Here is a 15,464-nt window from a genome sequence, read left to right on the forward strand (position 1 = left end):
ACACACACACACACACACACACACACACACACACACACACACACACACACACACACACACACACACACACACACAGTGAATCATGGTGGTCGCAGAATGCCACAGTGGAGCCGACAGCAACAACTGTGTGTTGACCAGATAGCCATCTTGTGATAAACATCCTGGCTAAAACTGCTTTGTGTCCGACGCTTACAGACGCAAGCACGCCTGTGCTTTTTAATACTCTCGTTATGTTCTCCGCGATAGCATTGTAAAGCACTTTTTAGAATTCGTGAGGTTTTGTTCTAAAGTGGTGCATGTATGGAAAGATTGACGTGGAAGGTTTCTGAAATCCCATCCCCATGTCGGTGTTTTTTTTCCCGTCTAAGCTTGATGGCAGGGGTCTTCAACAGGGTTGTCCGGGACCCCTATAGGGGGTCCTCAGAGTTACTACAGGGGGGCCGCCAAATCATTGTGTGATAGGATTTCATTTTTTTTTTACAGTAACCACTCGAACCCTATCATTCCTATTCTGAGGAGGACTTTAGCCAAAAATGGCAGCTCTACAAGCTCACAAAGCCTCACACTGCGAGGCGTTGTGAGCTTGTAGATCGGCTATTTTTGGCCAAGATGTTTGGTGGGGAGGGAAATTGAAAGTTTACTAAGTATTGACGCTTTTAAGTGGTTAAATGTCTGAAAATACACATTTACATGAATCCAACATACACTGTGCTGTCAAACAAGTCTATGAAGTTATCTATGAAATCTATGAAAAATCTGCAACACAATTTTATACAACATGTAGTCGGGGTCCCTTGCTTCATCTCTCTCTCAGCTAGGGGGTCCTTGGACTTAAAATAACGTTGAAGACCCCTGCTTTATGGTGCTGCAAATAACAGCTTTAGCCCCCACCTTGAAGACCATGTGCAGCAGGTACTGGAGGCCACTGCGACCAGGGAATTTTCCCGTCAGGTTGCCAGGGGAGAGGTTGAAGAGGTTGGCTCCGGTCTCGGTGCAGATGGCATGAACCAACATCTTCTTCCCCACGCCCGAAGGCCCAGCTAGGAGCAGAGACTTCACCAGAGGAGCCTTCTCATGGACGCAATGGGAGCCTGTGGGAGAACACATGTTTTTTTTTAATTATTTGCACAAAATACAGATGCAAATATCTTTTGAATTGTGATTGATGGATTGATTTGTATGAGTTTTCTTGGGGACCTCTTTTAGCTCAGGGGCTACTTTTCCAAGAGTCCTGAATGTTAATATTGTACAGTACATAGTATAAATAAAATTCCAATCCAATCCAATCACATCCATAACTAAGAAACCCATAATCGGCTTATGTTGTGATGGCATAGAATGAGTGTATGGGCACGTAGTGTACGCGTGGTTGATCCTGTGGTCTATGCCAAACAGGGATAGTTGTGATGTGTTTGTTGGAGCGCCTGGAGGAATCGAACCCGAGTCTCTGCATGGTGGTGGGCAGGAACTTTACCCCTGTTGCCACCAGTGTTGGCAGATTTTGCAAGAGAAATAAGCAACAACACTTTCGAAACAAGCCCAAAAACCCACAACCACCAATAACACCCTTGGATATGAAACCTTTGGCGTATTACTTTGACAGCTCATCAACCATTTGGTTCCAGATTCCTAAATTCACAGTACAATACATCACAGGGAGAGACAGGAAGCGATTGAACGTCATCAGATTTTATGTTGTAGATTTTAGAGTTATGGCCCCACCCTGTATTACAAAGTCATTTGTCAAGCCTTTAGTTCCAAAATACCCAGAGAATAAACAAGTCAGATCAAAGTGGACATGCTCTCTGAAGCGCCTCCAAAATGATCCTTATAAATGCTTCAGCACGCCTGGTCTTCAACCTCCCCAAAGTTTCACACGTCTCCACCCTTTTCCGTTCGCTTCATTGGTTTCCAGTTGCTGCCCGCAACCCAGTACAACACACTGGTATGGGCCTATGACGTGCATGATCAAACCCTATAACCCATTGGTTCTCAAAGTGGGGTCTTGGGAGGGTCCCCAGCAAAAGTAGTTAACATAGTATTACAATCATTTGAACCACTTCATCCATCTATATGTTGGCTATTAAAAAATAGCAGATCTACAAGCTCACAGCGCGTCACTTCATACCGCAAGCTTGTAAATATGGTCTTTTTGAGAAGTTTAAAAATATATAGAATATGTTTGGACATTTTTGAATAATGTTCTTCTTTTCTTTTACATAAATCTTCTCTTCTGGGGGTCCCTGGCACAAAACATTTTCAGATGGGGGTCCAAATACAATCAATTTGGGGGTTCTAGACTTAAATTAAACTGCTATAACCTATCCCTGCTCACTGGCTCTTTTCGACAAGAAGAACCAAGTGAACCATGCCGTGCTGCTGGGTAACATATTTCAAAAGGTTGTGGATTTGTTTCCATATGCTGCGGCTAGCCTTCAAATAAGGCTCTCAGAACCTAATTTGGGCCCTGCTCAAGTAGTACTAACTCTGAGTTCTGGGAATCAAGAACTCAGAACTTATCATTTCAAATGCCTCACACACATTGTGAGCTGGTCATTTGGCTATTTTCACTTTTTTGATCAGGAGTGGTTCTGGTTATAATGGCAACGTAAAAAAACGTCGAAAAGGGCCATTATCGGCGTCATAGATTTGTCTCCCTTCTGGCTTCCAAACTGTGGAATAAAATCCTCATGTGGCAGTCAGAACTGCAGACTCATTCCCAATTCTGAAGAGGTGAAGACTCACCTCTTCAGATTTAATCTCACCTCCTACAGCAGTGCTACCTATCGCCTGTAGCACTCTTCTATTCATTGTGTCCCTTCTTGACACTTCTTGTTCTCATGTTAAGACAACAAATGTTAAAGACCAAATGACTCAAATTCGTTTTTTCACACTTTTAGAGCATATCCGACGTGGTCAAAAAAAGTCACTAAAAGTCTCATCTTAATTACGTCCTGTCAAACAAAAATGTAATGCGTTATTACACTGACAGGTCGCCAACCAATACTGACCAGTAATATCATGACAAGCACCTGTCAATCTCTCTTCCACAAGGCGCTATGATTCATTATGCTAGTCACAGTCTAGACCAGACAAAGTAACGATGTAGGACTCAAACTCCACGGAACAGCGTAGAAGGTGATAATATTCCTTCCCTGGCTTGTCCTCTGGGAGTTGCATGGAATCATATCATCACTGTCAGGTGTAAACCTTATAATGTCCAAAACTGTAACATTTCTGAAAATGGAAAAGAGAACATGTGTTCCTTCCAATTAATCCAATTTAATCCAGTTATTATTTAGTCACAAGCTCTTGTTAAAACCAAGTATTCATAAAAATCACAGACACAGATGAAGGTTGAAGCCACGTCTTCGCACAACCGTTACGTTCAGAACAGAAAATGTGTTCCCAGTTGGAAATGGCTATCGAAGGACTCATCAAAGTGTCTCACTCCTACTCATCAAAAGCGGGTGATAAATACAAGCTGAGTAAAGCGGAGCTGAAGAGTCTTTACATTTTGGACATCGTAGGGGAAAATTTCCCCCCCAAAAAATCTAATATGAAAGTACAAGCCCTCAAGCTTGTAGATCATCAATTTTTGGTAGTTTTGCACAACAATGTCGTACGCCAAAGTAAAATTATAGGGGTTAAAGGATGACCAATTGCATCAGACAATGAAAAGAAAAAACATAGCAAAAATTAAATATGGACAAACAAGGTTTCTGCCTGACAGTGACAATACCTGGCCCTGACACCCATGGGTGTCCACTGTAGAGTTCAGTCACACAATAGCCAGACCAACTCTACAGGCCTATTGTGTGTTCTCTGATCCTAACCCATTAAGACCCGAGACCGATTCTACAAAATGTCTTCCAAATCCTAACCGTTTTCTGAAAAAACGTACGTTTCTATATCAGCGGTGCTCAAACCTTTTCATGTCAAGGACCCCCCAAAATAGCAGATCTACAAGCTCATAGCGCGGCACGAAGTGACGCGCTATGAGCTTGTAGATCTGCTATATTTGAATAGCCAACCAATGTGCTTAAGTATACAAGCTCAAATCTAAAATGACACAGATGCTTTCCCGGGTTTGAATGGATTAAAGGATGTGCTGCTGGGTGTCTGCCAGGCCGCAGAGCGTGAGAGCCGGGCCGGACCACCACATCCACCACCACCCACCAGGCCCAGAGAACCTGGCAACCCAGGGGGGGGGGGGGCAGGTGCAGCATGGTCCCTGAGAATCCCCACTGGTCCCTGGGGAGAAGAGCAGCTGAGCACCCCCCACCCACAAACACAAGCAGAGTGAACACACACGCGCACGCACACACACACACACACACACACACACACACACACACACACACACACACACACACACACACACACACACACACACACACACACACACACACACACACACACACACACACACACACACACACACACACACACACACGCACACGCACACACACACACACACACGTTTGTATTACTATAATAGTGAGGACATCAACATTGTAGGACGCCGATTTCATGAATGCCATTTTTTCCCTTGTGACAATTGTCAACCATATAAGAGCCATTTCTCTTGCGAGGACCGGAAGAAATGTCCTTACAATGTGTATTTCTCAAATTCTACTATACTTGTGGGGACATTTGGCCCCACAAGTACACACAAACACAAACAATGGCTGGCAGAAGCTGCGGTAAAATAACAGCTGGTGATTGCAAAAAGTCACCTCTGTGTGTATTCAAACTGATCCAAGATAAACACAAACATCCTCATCACGTGACGATGAACACAAATGGAAAAAGAATCCTTTTAATCCTTAAACCAATTGACTTGAGTTGAAGCCTTTTGCAGACTTTCAAAGGCGGCCTGCAGATCAGTCATGTCTGCCATTATGCAATCTTTCATAGACAATATTCTTCCCCATCAAACTCTCCACAGTGCCTTTATAAAAGCGTGCAGTAGGGGTCAGTGTTGTTAATGGTAAAGTAGTCCTTGTGATCAGAGATTTTCCTAAATAAACGCCATTCTTAACAGGAGACACCTCATAGCGTCACTGTTCTGTGGAAACCAAGTCCAAAACTGGACTTTGGACTTGGTTTTTCCTCCCGTTTACCAAGGAGAGTAACCAAAGAGACTTGGTTTTTCTCCTTTCTTCCCTCCCTGGACATATCCTGCACATATTTCTGGTTTATTGTGGGATGTCCCGTACAGCGATATCCTCTATTGACTATTATTCGGAACACAGCCCTCAAGGGAGCGTTCACAACACAGAAACTTCCCCTGTGTCTTTGAACGTGTGCCAGCTCTCAGCGAGAAGCCATCCGTGGAGAACAACAACAATGTGCTATTGTCAATTATAATTCTGAGAAACGTGCTGATAGTATTAATACACATAAGCAGGTGGTGAAGCACATGGTACAGAGCATGTCCATGTGCAATTGTACATATGCCATTAATGGTAATCTTTTTTACTTAACCCATTAAGACCTGGATCTGTGTCACTTTTTGATTTGAGCTAAAAAGCATTATTTTACACTTTGGCTATTCAAAAATAGCAGATATACAATCTCATTCCGAGTGCCGCGCTATGAGCTTGTAGATCTGCTATTTTTGAAAAATTTTTGAAAATGTGTGCAAATCTTTGAATATATATTGTTTTAAATCAAACGTTTTCAACTCAAATCTTTGCTTCTGGGGGTCCCTGGAACAAAATATTTTGAGATGGGGGTCCGCGGCCAAATTCATATCATTTTGGGGGTCCTTGACATGAAAAAGTTTGAAAACCACTGATATAGATTTTGCAGAATCGGAACCTGAGGCCTCAATGGGGGTGTGTGTGTGCGTGTGCGTGTGCGTGTGTGTGTGTGTGTGTGTGTGTGCGTGTGCGTGCGCGTGCGTGTAAGCCCATCTACAAGCTCACAGAAGCATAAAATAGGACTTAAGTGTTCATCTCTCTTTCTGGAAATGTTTTTCCACTGGCTTGAGGTTTCCCAGTTGTCTCTTTATCGGCTACAGTTTTGAGAGCAGAGGCAGATTTAGTTCATGTTTCAACTGTTTCACATGAAACGGGCCCTGAGCCCACCCTGGGGCCGCACGCACCGCAACGCTCTGTTCAAGTAAAGCAGATTCTACATACATCAGTCCATAATTATAGAATGCTTTCCTTTATGACCTATCACAAACCTTGTTCGGTTTGGTTGTAATTAATCTGAGCAGATCTTTTGTGGCCTACACGAACATGGACAGAATTTTTCACCGACTAGGGTGGAATCCTTACACTGTGTGTGTCTGTGTGTGTGTGTGTGTGTGTGTGTGTGTGTGTGTGTGTGCGTGTGTGCGTGTGTGCGTGTGTGCGTGTGTACGTGTGTGTGTGTGTGCATGCATCCGTGTGCATGCATCCGTGGTGGGTTGGAGGGGTTCCCATAATTAAAATATGTCTCAGAAGACTGCTTCCAGCGAGTCCACAGCACTTGCGGTTAACCCTGCAAATCACAGCAAAAGAAATTCAGCCGTCTTAATTGACAAAATGTGCTAGTCTGTGTGAGTCAGTACGTTTCTTTAATTTCTTTATCTCTGTAACTGTGACATACAAACCAGAGAGTCGTATGTACAAAGTGCGTAATCGCAGTCGCCAGAATAGAACGGACATCGCACATCGCAGTAGATGCACAACACACACTGTAAGCTCAGAGGGGAAATGCATGACCCGTGAACACAACATCTTAACCACTTAAACCCTATAAGTTTCGTTGTGAGTCAAATAGCGATCGTCTACAAGCTCACAACAATGTGAGCTTGTAGATCAGCTATTTTGACTGCTTATGCCCGATGACGTGAAACAGCGCATTTGATGTCATCATGTTCGCAATGTCAACATTTCACTGAGAAACACAGAAGACATAGCATATTTCTTGCCACACTATAGGCCTACTATTGATCTCCTCACATCATAACAGTGAGATTGAAGTTACAAATCTGTGTAGTTTTCCTATAACTGTGCACACCTCTAGGATGCTCTTGTTTCTCATATTTCTGTTTAAATATTTTGATACAGCAGTGGTTCTCACAGTGGGGTTCGGGGACCCCCAGGGGTCCTGGAGGAGGTTCCAGGAGGTCCTCTATATCAAAATGTGTTTAACCTCTTTAACCCTATACATATTCGAAAATAGACGATCTTGTGAGCTAGAACTGCTATTTTCTCAAATATATTGGAAAAATTAGGAATATTTTTTATACATTTTAACAACACATGTTGTATGGGGGTCCCTGGCACAAAATATTTTCAGATCGGGGTCCGCAGCCAAATACATATACATTTGGGGGTCATTGACATGAAAAGGTTCGAGAACCGCTGTTATACAGACTTCCGTTTGAGTCCATTTCATCTCATCAGTGCATTAGTACAAAGATGAACTGACCTTTGACCCTTACAATGAAAGCGTTTTGGACCCGGTCCGGTGGCCTCCTCCTGACCCCTCCTTTGTGATGGGGTCAAGGGGTCACACATGGAACAGCGACGCCACAGACAAAACACAGAAACCCTAGAGTGGCACGTGGCATTAATATTTCATCCACAGCGTGTATGCTGTGTGTGTGTGTGTGTGTGTGTGTGTGTGTGTGTGTGTGTGTGTGTGTGTGTGTGTGTGTGTGTGTGTGTGTGTGTGAGAGAGAGAGAGGGGTGTGTGTGGCCTTTTAAACTGTGCGTGACCCTAGCAGTGACATGGTGGCTCTGCGGTGACCTGCCTCTCACTGTGAACTGAAGAGGTGTTCTGTGTCACCGTTACTGAAGTCAACATTTTGAAAGGACAACATAAAGCCAAGCCTTTCAGCGCGTGTCAACATTGGATTTTCCAACAAACAGAATGCATGAATCTTCCTCATAATAGCACAATATGATTCAGGTATAAAAATCGGGCCGTGATAGAGAATGACTGGATGGTGTCTGGTTTTAAGCCCAGTAGTTGCATGTGTGAAATGAATCAAGTTTGAACGGCTACATTTCCTATTTCTTACCTAAAATGTATAAGTTGTTTACAAGCAAACTGCCATAGACTAGCGTTGCGTGTCTGTACTTCTCCTCCCCGTCTCTGAGCTCTGCCGCCGGCTGCAGCTGCTCGCTTTGATCCCGCGCTCGGATGACCGGCGCTCTCGCTTGGAGCACAGCTCTCTTATTTACGAGGGACCACGACCATTTTATTGCGTTTTGTGAATGTCAGCGCTGTGAACATTCAGTCTCTCAGCTGCTGGTGTGAATTCAGTATAAGGGTCGGCAGTGATCCCCTCAAAAGAAACAAGTGGAAAATGCCACAAGCCCCGCCACGCCCCTTTTCCTGCTCAACTGGACGCTGAGTGGAATGAAATCACGACGACCGATGGCCTATAAGTTGTTTGAATCAGGCTCCTGAAAAACCTAAATTGCACACATATGGGGCACTACAGCAGTGTTACAGCACTAGGGCTGCAGGAAAAAATCGATTTGAATTCGAAAATCGATTCTCATGTTGGACGATTCAGAATCGATTCCATTTAAAAAAAAATCAATTAAAAAATATATAATATATATTTTTGTATGACGACATTTTGAAAAGTGGCAAGTTCTGGGCTGAATCGGGAAAGAAAATTGATTTTGAATCGGAAAAAAACGTTTTTTAAAAAATTATAATCGTTTTTGAATCGAGAATCGTTAGTTTTGAATCGGAATCCAATCGAATCGTGAGATAGCAGAAGATTCACAGCCCTATACAGCACTGTCTAACATTTCAAATGGCCATAACTCGGATCAGAGAAATATAGGACCGTATTTGAAGGTTCTCCACCAGTCAAACACTGGTCTCTCCCAACCCAGTCTGACCCTAAAGTTCAGTCTGTCTCAGACAGACTCCCGCTGATGAAGACGTCAAACTATCCGTCATCGGTCGGTGGGTGGGAGGTGGTTTAGACGTGGACAGACAGACGGATAGATGTCTTCCTGAACAAACAGACTGCCCTGCTGCTGGTACAGAAGACATCATTCAACACCTCCAGTCCAGTAGCATCAAAGACCCTATAGCTGGGCACACTGTCTGGAGTGGGAGACAGGCTAGAAAGATGTGTGTCTGTGTGTGTGTGTGTGTGTGTGTGTGTGTGTGTGTGTGTGTGTGTGTGTGTGTGTGTGTGTGTGTGTGTGTCTCCTCTTCCTTGGCTCTTGACCAGTCCTGCCCTGCATTTATGCGTGTGTGTGTGTGTGTGTGTATGTGTCAGTAAACTGACACGAGGCTGAACAGGTGTGGTGTGTGTGTGTGTAGTAGGTGTGTGTCACTCACCCAGGGGCAGGATGGCGTACAGGGCGACGAGCTGCCTGACGTCTGACAGAGAGGGCATGGGTTCAATGCCCGCCTGGCGCAGGGTGGTGCCCAGGTAGTTGTACTCACCTGGAAGGAGAGACACACACACACACACACACACACACACACACACACGATTATGTACAACTTAATCTGTGTATAAATACAGTATGATTCATGTTAAGACTTGAAAACACACACACACACACACACACACACACACACACACACACACACACACACACACACACACACACACACACACACACACACACACACACACACACACACACACACACACACACACACACACACACACACACACACACACACACACACACACACACACACACACGTTCCTGAGGCTATAGTTCATGAAAATTCTTTTTCTTGGTAGTCATGCTATCTCTGCCGAGTCTTACCATCACAGTATGTATGTCATCACTCCGATGATGTCACAGCAATGATTGACGTGCCTCCGCATTGCTCATTCAGTCTATTAAATCATTATTCAGTCTTTCCATAGCCACCAGGGACAGAAAGGCTTCACCAGGACAGTGATAATGAGGGGCGGGACAGTACGTTCATAGTTATGGGAGTTTCGTTTTTCACGGGGAGGGTGCTGATTCATTCTTTAATCACTGTTTGGAAAAGATCTGCAAAGTGAATGACTGTTCTATAGCAGTGTTTCACAAACATTGGGTTGCTACAAATGTTGCCTATAGTCGACTAATATATATATATATATATATATATATATATATATATATATATATATATATATATATATATTAGTCAAATAAAAGTAAAAAAAAAAGAACAAGATGGGGTCTAATACCTCATATGGAGATCCCTGATGTCATCAATATATGTCCATAGTATGGACAACCGGATCTCCATATGCCCATATGTGGGCATAAACAAAACATAATTTAGCTGAACTGCCTGCTGTCCACACAGTGAGGGGTTTCCAGATCCTGGGGTTTCTGGAAAACGTATCCTGGTGATTAACTTCTCATATTAGGGAGATCAACAGGCATTGGCTTCCTTGATTGTTCAACTCAGAGAGTGTACAAATGGAACCAAATGGACCTTTACAGATCTGCAACTCAGGGAGTGTACAAGTGGAACCAAATGGACCTTTACAGATCTGCAACTCAGGGAGCGTACAAATGGAACCAAATGGCCCCGTAGGGTGGGTTCCGTGGCCTAATGCGTACCACACTGGGGGTCCTTGAAATTAAAAGGCTTGAGAGGCGCCGCTGTAGACCAACGGCATGCTGACTCTGTTACACTGAAGTGGACCTGACCTATTGGGGTAAATAAATTCCCCTTTCTCATGCCAAACACAGTACAGCTGGTAGCTGGGATGAAAGGCCTTCCAAAAACAATGGGAATTATAGACAGACAAAGCAGATGAGAGATCAGAGAAGAGGAGAGAAGAGAAGAATGGAGGCACAGATTACACATGAATATCGTTGATGTCAGGAAGAAGCCTCGTATCTCCGACTTTTTGTGTTTTTTCAAAAAACTAACGTCCTACAGCAGTGGTTACTCAAACGCTTTGGTGACAAGGACCCCCATCTGTGAAGGTTTTGTGCCAGGGACCCCCTGAATAGAAAATTTTGAAGTCGATGTATGAAATATAGATAAAGGGCTTAAAATGTATTAACAAATTTAGCTGGGGACCCCCTGGAACTCCCTCAAGGACCCCTGGGGTCCCCGGGCCCCACTTTGAGAACCAATGTCATACTACTTCATCATACAAGAGTGTCACACAAAAGTAGAGAAAATAGCAGATCTACAAGCTCACAACACGTCGCAACGTGTATTGTGTGATCGGCTATTTTCAATATTTTAATATGTTTAAGAATATATATAAAAAAAGGAACGGTTTTGGACATGCAAGGTTTCCACCCGACAGCAACGATATCATAAAAATATCATATCCTGAGCACATCCACAGGGAAGAGCAGATATCCGTCTGAGAGGATTGAACACAGAGACAGATAATAAATGGAGAGAGAGAAAGAGAGAGAGAGAGAGAGTATAAACGACATGAGAAGATGTGAGAGGTAGTAAATGAAGAACATGTCCCGAGAAGCGCTCACTGTACGTACGCACACACCAGCGGGAAGAAGAACATAGATGAATCCACACCAGGAAAAAACGACATGGACCGCTTCGCTTGAAAATAATGAAAATCAGAATGTAAAATAAATGAAAGGGTGCCCTGAGAGACAGATTGTCCAGGGACGGTGAAGTGTGCAGCCGTGCGCGTATGGTCACAACATCAGATGAAGAGAGAGGAGGAACGCGGACACATGTACATGTGGAGATGAAATAATGTGTATATTGTATGTAGGCAACAATGTTACATGTGCTTTTTCTTAATACAAGGGCAATTTTCTGAGTCATGGTCAGGCAATAAAGTTCTGTTCAATTCAATTCATTCAATTGTAGGTTTTTTCCTTTTCTTTTTTTTCCTTCCCTCTTCTAATTCTCAAGATTGTTCTGTTTTCTTGTATCCTATTCTGGTTTGGTCTGCTCTAGTTGAATATATGTATTTATTGGGAATTTATATCTTATCCCTGTGTTTCGGAATCTGTTCCATTCTATTCTAGTGTGTTCTGTTGTATTTGATTATATTCCAATTAGTTCTATTGTTTGTAATGCTTAGAAATAGTCATTATAACGATACAAATAGGTATAGCAGAGCCTGTCACACTGTTATGCTAAATGCCAAAGTAGTAAATATGTAATAAATATAAGGTGCTAGAGTGAAAGGTAACAATGTAATTTTGGGGTGCTGTGGATGACAAAAAAAGTATGTATAGGGGTGCCCTGAGCCCCCAAAAGTTTGAGAAGCACTGAAGAGGAAGGCATGAATAAACCATGAACAGGTGGAGAAATCAAAGACAAGCAGGTCTGGACTCATATGTTCACATGTCAAACGATGGGACGAGAGCATGGAAAAAAGAAATGTGGAGAAACATGAAGAAGATGGATCTCAAATCACGGAATAAATGCAGGGCAGGACTGGTCAAGGCTTACAGAGCCGCCGAGAATAGCTGAGAAAGAGAAGAAACACACACACACACACACACACGACAAAAAAAGGACAAACTATATGTTGTGACAGAGAGCGTCCAGGGATACTGGACGATGAAAGACCCAAAGAGAGAGACAGAAAGAGGAAGATGAAAATATAAACGAGTTCACCATAGACGTAAGATGAGAAACAGACAAAACGCATAAGAGAGGTGGAGAAAAACAGAAACAGACAGAATCATTTGAAAAGGATGAAAATAAATGAAAACAATCTTGACAGTGTCCAGTGACGCCCCGAGCTACACGAATGAAACATTGTGTGCGCGCGCGTGTGTGCGTGTGTGTGTGCGTGCGTGCGTGCGTGTGTGGACAGAGCAACCTGCTCACAGTGAAGAGCACACACAAAGATCACAGGAACACACACATGTGCTGAGACGTGGAAACGATGGACGATCGCATGAAAATGATCAGAAGCCGTTGAACCGATGAACAGCAGTGAGTCTTGGAGAGAGAGAGAACGGACAAACGCACACCAGAGAGATTTAAAACTCCCTTGTCCCTGGAACCAGATGTAATGCACGCGCACACACACACACACACACACACACACACACACACACACACACACACACACACACACACACACACACACACACACACACACACACACACACACACACACACACACACACACACACACACACACACACACACACACACACATACGTTTTACTATACTTGTGAGGACATCAACATTTTAAAACAGTGATCTTATGAATGGCTTTTTTATTGCCAGTTTTTATCGTAAGCCTGAATTCGAAAAATAGCAGATCTACAAGCCCACATCTACAAGCCTAGACATCTACAAGCCTCACTGTGAGCTTGTAGATCAGCTATTCTTTGGTGCACGCCACCAGCGAGTAACTATAGTGTACATCAGGCATAACTCCATCTCTAATCCCTCCACCTACCTTCTAAATGTCTAATCCTAATTTGAACGCCAATCTGAATCTTTTCCTAATTGTAAACCTTCATCTTCTTTAAAGTATATTTTTTAACCATGAAACAAAAAAAGAAAGAAAATTGCGCTCACAATATCCATTTCTCAAATTCTACTATATACTTGTGGGGACATTAAGGTTCTCACAAGTATAGTAATACACACACACACACACACACACGCGCGCACACACGCATGCGTGCGCACACGCCACCCGCCGGCTTGGGAACAGATACTAGCAGAGTCTTCTCTCCTGCGTCCGAGGCTTCCTACTGTCTCAATAAAAAAGACGTGAAGGACAAGGGTACGGACGTCTCACTTTTCCTTTCAAGTTCAGAATACAAAGAGAGACCCAGAGAGGGAATAACTCAAGAGCTGCTATAATGCAGACAACATGGCAGAGAGACGTCACAGCTAAGATGGATGAAGATGGATGAGTGGATGGAGGGGGAGAGGGACAGACAGAGAAGGCAGTGAGCAGAGTATAGGCAAGGTTATTAGGGTTATGATGTTTTCGTTTGTTTTCATTTTTATTTCGTTTTGACTTCACGTTTTCAATTTCAGTTAGTTTCAATTGGTCTTTAAAGCGGGTTTGCTACAGTAGTTTAGCATTTATTTTGTGAAAAGGCATAGTTTCAGTTTTTTATTGGACGAGTTAAAAAAAATTAAGAACAATTGTGAAAATAGCCGATCTATTCTCACAACACGACGCCTTGTGAGATTGTAAAACTTATATTTTCACAATTTTTAAAGACAAATATTGGATACTGAAAAAGACTAAAACTATAGGGATATTTTGTTTTAGTTTAATTAAATTATTTAATTCATTATTTTAATAATAATAATAATTTAATTATTATATGTATTTGGCCACGGACCCCCATCTCAAAATATTTTTTTCCAGCCAGGGACCCCCCAGAAGCAAAGATTTAAGTTAAAAATGTTTGTTTAAAAGAAAATATATATATATATATTCAAAGATTTGCAGAATTTTCAAGATTAAAACAAAATTGCAGATCTACAAGCTCATAGCGCAGCACGAAGTGACGCACTATGAGCTTACATATCTGCTATTTTTGAATAGCCAACTTATAAAATAATATCAATTATAAACTATATCTATTTCGTTGCTGCTTATTCTGTATATATTTGTCAATCAAGCCTCTGTGTTTTACACATGTGCCGTCATTGTAATGTGTACAGTATCTGTTCTTAAACAGGACAGCTTGCTTGGGCTGGGGTTGCCATGGTAATCATTTGGCCTCCCCGATAGGCCAACCCAACCCAATCTGCTTTGTGGATTGGCCAGGTTTTGCGTGACATTTGGGCCGCCATACCAACATTAAAGTCCAAGTGTTCGCAACAGTATTATTATGTTACAGCTCCAGGCTTGATGCGTTTCTTTTAATCTATAGTGTTCTATAGTGGCTTAGATGTTTTGCTGGACGGTCCACCTGAAAGGCGGACCCAACAGAGACAAGGACCATGCTGCCGTTGCACTGGGGCACAACGTGTACTCGTTCGGAGGCTACTGCGACGGGGAGACCTACGAGAATCACAGGGATCAGATCGAGGTGCACGTCTTCAACACCGTGTCTTTGCACTGGACGACGTTGCCCCCGGTGACGACCGAGCGAGGAGAGCGCCCCCTCCACGTCCCGTCCATGCGCCACGGCCACACGGCCGTGCTGATAGACGGCGTGATCTACATCTGGGGAGGGGTGCCTTACTGCAGCGCACTCTACGCCTTCGACGTCGACACCCACAGGTGGTTCAAGCCGAAGATCTATCAGACCGTTCCGCGGGCGAGGTACAAGCACACGGCCTGCGTGCTGGGGAAGGTCATGTTCATCTACGGAGGGTTCAATTGGACCGGGTGCACTAACGACATCTATAAGTTGGACACCGCCACGATGGTCTGGTCTTTGATCGACACCAGAGGCACTCCGGCGCCCGTTTCGTCCTGTCACTCCGCCACCATCATCGGGACGAAGATGTTTGTGTTTGGGGGCCTAGGGGACCAGTTGTACAACAGCATCAGAGTGTTTGACACGGAGACGGACTGCTGGCTCAGAAC

General features: G+C 43.5%; 1 protein-coding gene across 1 annotated transcript in view; it reads right to left on the reverse strand.

Moving 5' to 3' along the window:
- Positions 1 to 15,464, reverse strand: part of drc11 (dynein regulatory complex subunit 11) — a gene marked incomplete at its 5' end in the record, with an annotated part of 137,972 nt that overhangs the window by 12,196 nt on the left and 110,312 nt on the right. The window contains 2 exons of the mRNA XM_080422482.1: positions 892 to 1,091; positions 9,316 to 9,423. Coding sequence (XP_080278608.1) covers positions 892 to 1,091; positions 9,316 to 9,423 — 308 coding nt within the window. The remainder of the gene's footprint in view (positions 1 to 891; positions 1,092 to 9,315; positions 9,424 to 15,464) is intronic.

Source organism: Gymnoscopelus braueri (genome assembly GCF_963280865.1).
Source record: "Gymnoscopelus braueri genome assembly, chromosome: 24".
NCBI lineage: Eukaryota > Metazoa > Chordata > Actinopteri > Myctophiformes > Myctophidae > Gymnoscopelus > Gymnoscopelus braueri.